This window comes from Crocuta crocuta, unplaced genomic scaffold (genome assembly GCF_008692635.1).
Source record: "Crocuta crocuta isolate KB4526 unplaced genomic scaffold, BGI_CrCroc_1.0 scaffold119, whole genome shotgun sequence".
NCBI lineage: Eukaryota > Metazoa > Chordata > Mammalia > Carnivora > Hyaenidae > Crocuta > Crocuta crocuta.
The window spans coordinates 9,361,421-9,370,983 of NW_027551562.1; the positions used below are offsets into that span (position 1 = coordinate 9,361,421).

Sequence of the window (9,563 nt, forward strand, 5' to 3'; positions counted from 1 at the left end):
GGTCTCCTCTCTCCAGCCCCCAGGCCAGCCAGCAGAAGGGCAGCCGGGGTCCCCTTGCCTTTGAGGACCAGGGGCCGGCACAGGAGGGGGGCATAAGCAGGGCATGTGCCTGCCTCCGCCCGGGCACACTCACGTCGTCGAAAAAGGAGCGGGCGTTGAAGGCGACCCGGAGGCTTTGGGCGACCGCGCCGTTTGTGCCCAGGCTGTGCAGCACATCCGACACGGTGCCCATGACTTGCACAACCACCTGCTCGCTGCTGTGGAAGAAGCCGTCGAGGAAGGCCGGCAGCTGTCCGCAGAGCAGGCTTCCCTGGGGGGATGCGGGCCGGTGGGCGGAGGGTAACCAGGACCCTGGTTACCCAGGACCCAGGGAGGGCTCCTGCGCCCCACCCCAGCCCTGCGGGTTGGACCCGAACCACCTCAGGCCCTCCCTCCGCTGCCCCTCCCCAGCCCCCAGCCTGGCCTGGGGGGCGGCACTGGCCCTGCACGTCTGCCCGGCATTGTGCCCCTAAATCCGCTGGGATCCGGCCCTGGGCTGCCCTCCAGGAGCTGTGTGGTCACCGACAGGGCTTCGCTCTGAGGGGGTCCTCCTGGGGCGCAGGGGTATTAACCCTGTGCCAGGTGGCTCCCAGCTCCTTCTTTCTCCTGTCGCCATGCTGGCCAGAAGCCCCCCCACCCCCCCAAGTCTTGGAGACCACGCTTCCCTTCCCCCACCTCACTGGCCTTTAGCCCGGTTCCCGGCCTCCCCCGGGTCAGCCAGGAGGGGCCTGGGCCTGGACGAGACAGGGTGGGTCAGCTGCACACAGACTGAGGTCACGGTTCTCCACGTCACAGGGGACTCGGGTGCCCAGGAGGGTCCCGGACCCTCTACATTACGACGACCACTTCCCGCTTGCACACTACTTTAAACAAGACTCAATTCATTCGCAGCCAGTTCTGTCTGTGCCTCTTGTTAGCCTGCTGCTCGTGAATGTCCAGGTGAATGGCTGGAGAGCAGCGTGTCGGCAAGTGGATGTGTCCTGCCCTCCGGCCCCTCACCAGTGACTGTGAGAGCCAGGGTGATTGTTACAACTTTAGAACAAGTTTTCGGCCGCTTCACTGGCTTCTTGAGCTCCGTTTGGTTTTATCGTACTAACTTTTAAGCAAATGACTTCTAACAGTAACAAACCCTTTCTGCACACCTACAGGGTACAGGCAGGATGCTGGGACGGGACTCGGGTGCTGGGAGTGAACAGCAGAAAGGGGTTCTATGGGAAGGACCAGAAAACAAAGCATGCACAACACAGTGAGTGTAAGGGGGTGAAGAGCATTATGAGAGAAGATAAAGCAGGGCAGGGGGTGGAGCAGGCCGTGGAGGAGGCCATGGCTGTTAGAAAAGTTTAAGTAGGATCAGAGAAGGTGTCACTGAGAAGGTGAAAACTGAGGAAATCCTTACAAACGTGCTGGGAATGCATTCCAGCATAGGGAGCATGTGCAAAGGTCCTGAGGCAGGAGCATGCCTACCTGTTTGTGAGCAGAGAAGAGACTGATTCACAACCTCACAGGAGGCTGCTGGCTGCTGGGTGAGTCTACACTGGAAAGGAGAAGGGGCAGCCGTTGGGACGGGGGTGTGTGCAGTGGCCTGGGGGAGATGCTGGGGGCTTCAGTGAGGGAGGCATTGGAGCGGGAGAACAGGTGGATTCTGGGCTTGCTTGGGATTTCTTGATTGCCTGGACAGCCCCCAGTTTGGGGTCCCTGTCAGCTGAGATGCAGGTTGCAGGAGATGCCTGTTTGTGGGGGTGACAGAGTTTGCTGTGGGCATGTGGAGTTTGAGACGCCGGCTGGGATCCGAGCGGCGAGTCAGGGCTGGAGCTCAGGTCTGGGGCTGGGCTATGGATCTGGGGGCAGTCGGCCGGTAGATGGCACTTAAAGATTGGAGGGGGCCCGCAAGGGAGCGGCGAAGGCGGGGGCGGGGATGGGAAGCAGTCCTGGGGCGCCATCCGGTGCCAGGCCAGGGCAGGAGGAGACACCAGGGAGGGGGCCACCCAAGACGTGGGAGGGAAACCAAGCGAGCGAGGCATCCTGGGCCACGTGGATGGAAAAGCCACTCGGCCCGTGTGCTGAGGGGCCCAGTGAGGAGTCCCCCCGCGGGAGGTCACAGGGCACCTGCACATGAGTGCCTGCAGGCTGGCAGTGGGGGGGGGTGCCGCCTGGAGGGCTCCCCACCTTCCTCCACGGCAGCTGGATGTTTCATTCAGATTGTGTTCCTGGTGCCTTTGCGCCACCTCCAGCAAGCACACAGGGGCCCTGCCACAGCTGGCCGCGTGGTGCCCAGAGGAGATGGGCGCCCCCTCCGCCTCCCTGCAGCTCAGGGTGACCGCCTGGCCAGCCGGACTGGAGCACCTGTGGGTCGTGGCCTCAAGGGGTAGGGTGTGCACCAGGTGGCTGGAGTGGGCAAGGTGGTGGCCACACAGATGCTCCCGTGAGGGCAGCGCCCGAGGCAGGGGTGCACAGCTAACGAGGAGGAGCAGACCAGGACGGCCGCACCCCTAGAGAGAAATGCACACCACCCTGTTCACGCCGCAGGTAGCGTGGGTCTGGTGCACGGGCTACACTTCTGGCCTCCTGGCACACTACCTGGCTGGTACAGTTTGTGTGTGATGACAGGCAGAGGTGGAGGCGAAGGCGCAGCGGCGAGTGGGAACGGTCCTGAGAGTCCTGCAGGGGGCGCTTCTCTGCTGTGGGGGCAGTGAGTGCTGATGGGCCTCAGCCCTGGGCCCTGCGCCACCCCTGCTCCGTTCAGCCTGTGCCGCCCGCACACCAGCCGGCCTCCTTGGCCGGGCACACTCTGGACCTGCCTGTCCCCCCAGCCCCGCTGTGGCCACCAGCCCCACCCCACTTGGAGCCACGCCCCTTCCCCGGCCCTGGCCGTCCTGGTCTGGCAGCCCTCCTGTCTGTCTTCTCCACCCCCCACAGGCCCCACCTGCTGCGGGGCATAGAGGGGGCACACGGCCACGTCCTACTGACGGCCTGCAGGGACAGCTGGAGACAGGTGTGTGGATGACTGACCACTGACCCACTGACTGACTGGCTGAGTGAATGAATGAATGACAGAGCAAATGGGAATAATGGAGTAAGCGAATGATATATAAAGAGTGAACAAAAGAAATAATGAAAGAATGTATCATAGATGAAGGGCCCAAGGAGCAAATGGATGGGTAGATGGTGGATGGTGGATGGATGGATGGATGGTGGGTGAGTGGTGGATGGATGGGTGGGTGGATGGGTGGGTGGATGGGTGGGTAGATGGGTGGATGGTGGATGGGTGGGTGGATGGGTGGATAAGTGGATGAATGATGGATGGATGGGTGGATGGGTGNGGATGGATGGGTGGGTAGATGGCTGGATGGATGGATAGATGGGTAGATGGATGGATGGTAGATGGATGGGTGGGTAGATGGGTGGATGGTGGATGGGTGGTAGATGGGTGGATGGTGGATGGATGGGTGGATGGACAGGTGGATAGGTAGATAGGTGGACGGCTAGATNGCGAGGGCAGGGCGGGGGCGGGTGGGGCGACAGTTTTGCCCAGGCCACTGACGGGGGGCTGCCGCGGGGGGGACCCGGCCCGGACCGTGGACCGCCCTGGAGACAGGAGCGGGAAGGAGGGGGTGTGGGGGCCCGTCCAGGTGGGCCTCGGCCCATGGAGGGTCCGATGGGGCACAGAGGCAGCTGGAGGGGGCGCTGTGTCCCAGGGGCTCCCGCCTCCCTGTCCAGGCCGCTACCTCAGTGAGGATGAGGACGGCCGTCTTCCGCTCTCGCTCCTCCTCGCTGCGCACGGCGGTCAGCAGCTGGCTGGTCACCGCCTTGATGTGCCCGCAGTGGTTCTCAACCATGGCCCTGGGCGAGGGGAGGGGGGCTGGGCCTGGCATCTGCCGCCCCCTGGCAGGGGTGGGGCTGGGAGAAGACGCCGTATCCACAGCCCCCAGGGATGTGCGTGTGATCGTGCACGGGGTGGGGGGGCACCGCCTTCCGTGCCAGAGGGCAGTGTGCGCGCGCTGTGGGTCCGTGGGGCTGTGCTCACAGGCGGCCCTACAGCCAGCGTCCTGGACAAGTGGTGGCCGGCCCGCCCCAGCCCCGCCCCTACCTGGCGAGGAGACGCACGCCCTGCGGGTAGGTGTGGGTGCTGGAGAAGAGTTTCCAGGCGCCCTGCAGCTCCATGTGGGCGAAGTCCTGCCAGTGCCTGGGGCTGGACAGCAGACCCTTCAGGGCCTCCAGTGACGTGCTGCGGGGACAGGGCGCGTCACCGGCCGGCCCTGCCCCAGCGAGGGTGCCCATCCGCCCCAGGACAGAAAGGCACCTTCTGGCTCCTGTCTTGGCTCAGGGCCCCAGCGGCCTGGAGGCCTCCCGGGGGGTGAGCTGTGCTGGGTGAGGGGCAGCATGGGGCCATTCGGACCCCGGGGCTGTGCCCTAGCGTCAGTTGCTGGGGCCGGAGCCTGGAGGGTGCCCCCTCCAGGAGGGAGGACCTGAGATTGGATGGGTGCACGGTCAGGGTGAGGGGTGCCTGGAGGGCCTCAGAGGAGGCGCCTCACGTCCGTGGCTCAGGGCACGGGCTGGAGGGCGCCTCAGAGACCGGCGTCTCCCAAGTCACAGGGGCAGAGGGTGCCGGCCGAGCCTTGAAGGGATGGTGCCCTTTAAATGTGGGGCCAGGAATACAGAGAGGGCACAGCAGGGAGGGAGGAGCAGCGCTGGGGGGCGTGGGGTCACGGAGGCCCGGACGAGTGTCCGGCCGGCACTCCTGACGTCCCCCTGCCCTCGGAGGACACAGAGAATCCAGGTCACATTGGCGCACGCGCGTGTGCACTCACGGCAGTTCTCCAGATGCACAGCAGGGCGGGCCCGGGTGCTTGAGGCCCAGCGCCCAGTCCTGGTGGCCTGGCTCCAAGCCTGCAGGGCGCCGGGCTGGGCACAGGCGTGGGGCTGGCTGGGCACCACAGGCAGGGCTTGGGGCGAGGGCCCAGGAAGGCGGGCCTGGCTGTCCCGTCCCGGCCGCCCGGCGCCCCGTCATGTCTGTCCTGGCCCCGGGCGACAGGTCGAATTGCCCTGGACGTGCGCGGAAGCTCCCAGAATGCCTCTGCCAGTGTGGACCGAGCACGACTCCGAGCAGATTTGTGAACCCGAGCGTCACAGGATGGAATTCGCGGTGGCGTCCACCCCAACACCAGCTGGCTTGTCGTGTCGACCCAAGATGTGCCGTTTTCCGGGGCCTTGGGCTCAGCCAGAGTGACCACAGTTTCAGGAGACGGGGACTTCAGGGCAGAGTAGCACTTTGTCCCGTCCGTGACGATGCTTGGAAGCGTCCGGTCCTGGGGGACCTCGGGCATGACCCCGCACAGCTGCCTTGTCCCAGCAGCTGCAGGAAGGGGCTTCTGGAGAGGTGGCGGGGGGCCGACTGGGGCGTCCCGGTGAACCAGCGCGCCCCACGGGGCCCTGAGACCCCAGCGACGCCCGCCCGGAGCCCAGGCCGTGGTCCTGTCCCCACTTCCCTCCCCCCGCCTCCCCTGCTCCTGACTTTTCCTTTAGCCTTCAGCCGTGGGAGAGCACACAACGTAAAGCCTCCCGAGCCGCCTTTGCGCGCACGGTTCGGCGGAGTGAAGCCGCTGCTTGCGTCCAGCTCCGGGCACTCTGTCCCTCCCCGGCTCTGACACCTCTCGTGCCCTGTGTGCCCGGACGCGGGGCTCCAGGGTCCGGCGGCGGCAGGGGGACCACGCAGCTGTCCTGGGACGGGCTCACCACCCAGCGTCTGTCCCCGGGGCCCGTGCCCGTCGTAGCAGGTGTCAGGGCGTCCTTCCGTTTTGAAGCACTGTGTGGACCGCCCAAAGTTTCTTGGTCCGTCCGTCTTGGCTCCGGAGAAGAAGGCTGCTGTGGCCGCAGGTGAGCAGGCACCGGGGTCCCTGCGGGGGGCCCCTGCCGGAAGTGGGCTTGCTGGAGCACGCGGGATTCTGTGTGATTCTGTGTTCAGAGGACCCGCCACACTGCTCTCTGCAGCGGCTGCACCCCTGTACCTCCCCTGCCAGGGCTGCACCCCTGTATGTCCCCATCGGCAGCTGCACCCCTGTACCTCCCCGCCGGCGGCTGCACCCCTGTACGTCTCCACCGGTGGTGGCTGTTTTCTCAAGGTGCCTCCTGTTGCCAGGCTCTGCCACCTTGGCCGTGCGTGCAGATGGGCTGAGGCGAGCAGGGAGGGTGCAGGGGTGTGAAGCCTGCCTGGGGCACCTTCCCTGGCCACATGTTAGCTGCTGGAGGGCAGTGCTGGGTCTCCCTCACCTGGACATTGCCCACTCTGGCCACCCATCCCTAGTGCCAACTGGACCTTGCCACTCCCTCTGCATAGAGCCCTCCATGGCTCCCCGCTGTTCCGTGTGGAGGCTGCCTTCAGGGCCTCCTTCCTGTTCCCTCCGTACTTGTCTCCTCCCCCTAAGGCTCTGTGCCCTCCCAGCCCCCACCCAGGGACCTCAACCATCAGTCAGGTCTCAGCCCAGATGCTGGGTCCTCAGGGACCAGACGACACCCCTACTTGCTGGTCCCAGAGGCTGGACCAGCTTAGCAGGGTGTCAGGGACTTGAGAGACTTGATTCTGCATTAACGCTCACTGGGCTGATCCCCGGTATCCAGTGCCATCCCCGTGCTGCCGGGGGCACCCACAGACGGGGCCTCTGAGCAGTGGGTGCCCCGATCCCCTCCTTGGCCTGTGTCCCCCTCGATGGTGCCACGTCGGCCAGGCATCAGACCCTGGGCTGCGGTGACCCACTGGCCCTGGGTGTGGCTGCCTGTCGCCCCACCGTCCCCCGCTATTTGCTGGCACTGCTGCCGGCTGGCCTGCCCTTCCTTTGGGCCCTTTGGGTTCTCCTCTGGGCAGAGGCGGCTCAAGGAGGCCATGGGAGCCCCGCCTGGTCCACCAGAGCCCCGTGTGCCCCTGTGGCTGAGGTGATTGGCTCAGGGGCGAGCATGTGATTGAGGGCAGGCCAATCAGAGCCGGAGGACTATGCCAGGCGGGGGGTGGAGAGCCTGTCCCTCAGTGGCTTGGGCCACCTCCCTCCTCCCTGGAGAGGACTCGCCCAGAGAGAGGCCAGGAGCTGCCTGAGTGCTGGCCGGCCCGGGAAACAAGCTGTACAGGGGCCCTGGGAGACGGACAGACACCCCGTTCCCTCAGGGAGACGGACAGACGCACCCCCTCCCTCGGGGAGACGGACAGACGCACCCCCTCCCTGGGGGAGACGGACAGACGCCCCCCCTCCCTGGGGGAGACGGAAAAAAACCCCCCGTTCCCTGGGGGAGACGGACAGACACACCCCCTCCCTGGGGGAGACGGACAGACACACCCCCTCCCTGGGGGAGACGGACAGACACACCCCGTTCCCTGGGGGGGAGGGAAAGAGGCACCCCCNTGGGGGAGACGGACAGACGCACCCCCTCCCTGGGGGAGACGGACAGACGCACCCCGTTCCCTGGGGGAGACGGACAGACGCACCCCCTCCCTGGGGGAGATGGACAGACACACCCCCTCCCTGGGGGAGATGGACAGACACACCCCCTCCCTGGGGGAGACGGACAGACACCCCGTTCCCTCAGGGAGACGGACAGACACACCCCCTCCCTGGGGGAGACGGACAGACACCCCGTTCCCTCAGGGAGACGGACAGACATACCCCCTCCCTGGGGGAGATGGACAGACGCACCCCCTCCCTGGGGGAGACGGACAGACACCCCCGTTCCCTCGGGGAGATGGACAGACACACCCCCTCCCTGGGGGAGCCGGACAGACACACCCCCTCCCTGGGGGAGCCGACAGACACACCNTTCATGCATTTTGCATGGTTGATGTGAATAAAAAAAGGACTTTATGCACATTCGAATTCAGAAGCAATACGAGAAGAAATGACATTTTTTTTCAGTGACGCGCCTTCGGGAGAGCTGTTAAAACTGACAAATTACGTGAAACACATCATAACACAAACAAATGAAAAGCGTCGGGTCCGGCGGTTTTTAAAGGCGTGCGTGTTGGGTTTCTCAGGATGCGACCCGGCGCGGAGGGAGGGCAGGTGGCGGCTGGATGGTGGCCAAGCCGGTGGGGCCGGGACCCTCCTACGCAGGTCTGCCCCGCGGCTCAGGCAGGGGCGGAGGCCGAACTGTCCGCGTCGGTGCAGGAGTGCACCGGGCTCAGAGCCACGGACACGAGGAGACCCCGCGGGGCGTCTGCCATCCGGGGCTCCGCAGGGGCCTGGGGACGCCCCTGTCTGCTGCCCCGTGACCCTCCGGTAGCAAGTGAACCGGCCACGTGCCTCCCGTGAGCCCCTCCATGCTGATGGCGGCGCTGGCCGGGCCGGTGCTCGGGGCTTGAACTCCCCCGACCCCGAAGCTCTGTCCCTGTCTGAGTCCTGGGCCCCATGGATGTGGATGTGAGCTTATTTGGAAACAGGGTCTTTGAGGATGGAATGGAGTCAGGATGAGGCCGTGTGGGTGGCCCCAATCCATCATGACTGGTGTCCTTACGAGAAGGGGGAAGCGGAGCCAGAGCCACACAGCGGGGACCGCCAGGTGACGAGGAAGGGGAGGTGGGAACAGTGTCCACAGCCAGGGGCACGGAGACGGCCAGCAGCGCCGGGGGAGGAAGAGGCAGAAGGCGTCATCCCCTACAGCCTTCAGAGGCAGCACAGCCCTGCCGACAACTTGAACTTGGACCCTGGCCTCCAGAACTGACAGGAGGTGCCTGGTGCTGTGGGCCGCGCCCGTGTTTCTCAGCCCTGGGAAGTTAGTGTCTTTGCCTCATCCCTGCAGGTGGAGCCTGAGCCTCCTCCCAGCCCCCTTACCTCTGCAGGCTCGACTGGGCCTCCTCGCTGGGCCGGGCCTCCTCGCTGGGCCGGGCCTCCTCGCTGGGCCAGGCCTCCTCGCTGGGCCGGGCTTCCTCGGGCAGGTTGAGCTCCAAGACGTAGTGCATCTGGGTGAGGAAGGCCAGGAGGAGCTCCGGGTAGGCCTCCTGCATTGCCTTCTTGAACTCGTGGGCAAACTGCAGCTGGTGCAGCAAGTTCATGGCCTGGCAGGGCAGGGGGGATGCTGTAGCTCCCGAGCCTGGGGTCTGGGGGCCCTGCATCCTCCACAAGTGCCCCCTCCCTGTCCCAGCCTCCCGGGCCGGGGCCATGTCGCTGAGCTGTCTCTCCGGGGACCCTGGCCCTCCCGGCTCCCTGCCTGGACCCAGCGCATCTGGGGGATGCTCCCCAAGCCTCCCGTCCCAGGCCGCCGTCCCCTCTGCAGCCCTGGCGGCGGGGCCGTGAGGCGCTGGGCTCCCACGCTGCCGCCGGCATGGAGCCTGCCCGCAGCAGGTGTCTAGTGAGTGGAAGCTGGGGACGCGTGGCCCTGGAAGGCAGAGCCACCAGACGGTGGCTGGCCTGGGGCTTCCCGTGCCCACTGGAGCATTTGGTCCAGAACGTTCTTGAGGTGGGGGGACAGGGTTTTGCGTGTCGAGGGACACAGACAAGACCACCCTGCTGACCCCTGCTGTGTGGTTTCCGGCAGGGAGGGCGGGA

At 65.7% G+C, this 9,563-nt stretch overlaps 1 protein-coding gene across 1 annotated transcript in view; it reads right to left on the reverse strand.

Moving 5' to 3' along the window:
* Window positions 1–9,563, reverse strand: part of LOC144219900 (maestro heat-like repeat family member 5) — a gene marked incomplete at its 5' end in the record, with an annotated part of 67,602 nt that overhangs the window by 4,321 nt on the left and 53,718 nt on the right. The window contains 4 exons of the mRNA XM_077750017.1: window positions 134–310; window positions 3,765–3,879; window positions 4,127–4,264; window positions 8,850–9,073. Coding sequence (XP_077606143.1) covers window positions 134–310; window positions 3,765–3,879; window positions 4,127–4,264; window positions 8,850–9,073 — 654 coding nt within the window. The remainder of the gene's footprint in view (window positions 1–133; window positions 311–3,764; window positions 3,880–4,126; window positions 4,265–8,849; window positions 9,074–9,563) is intronic.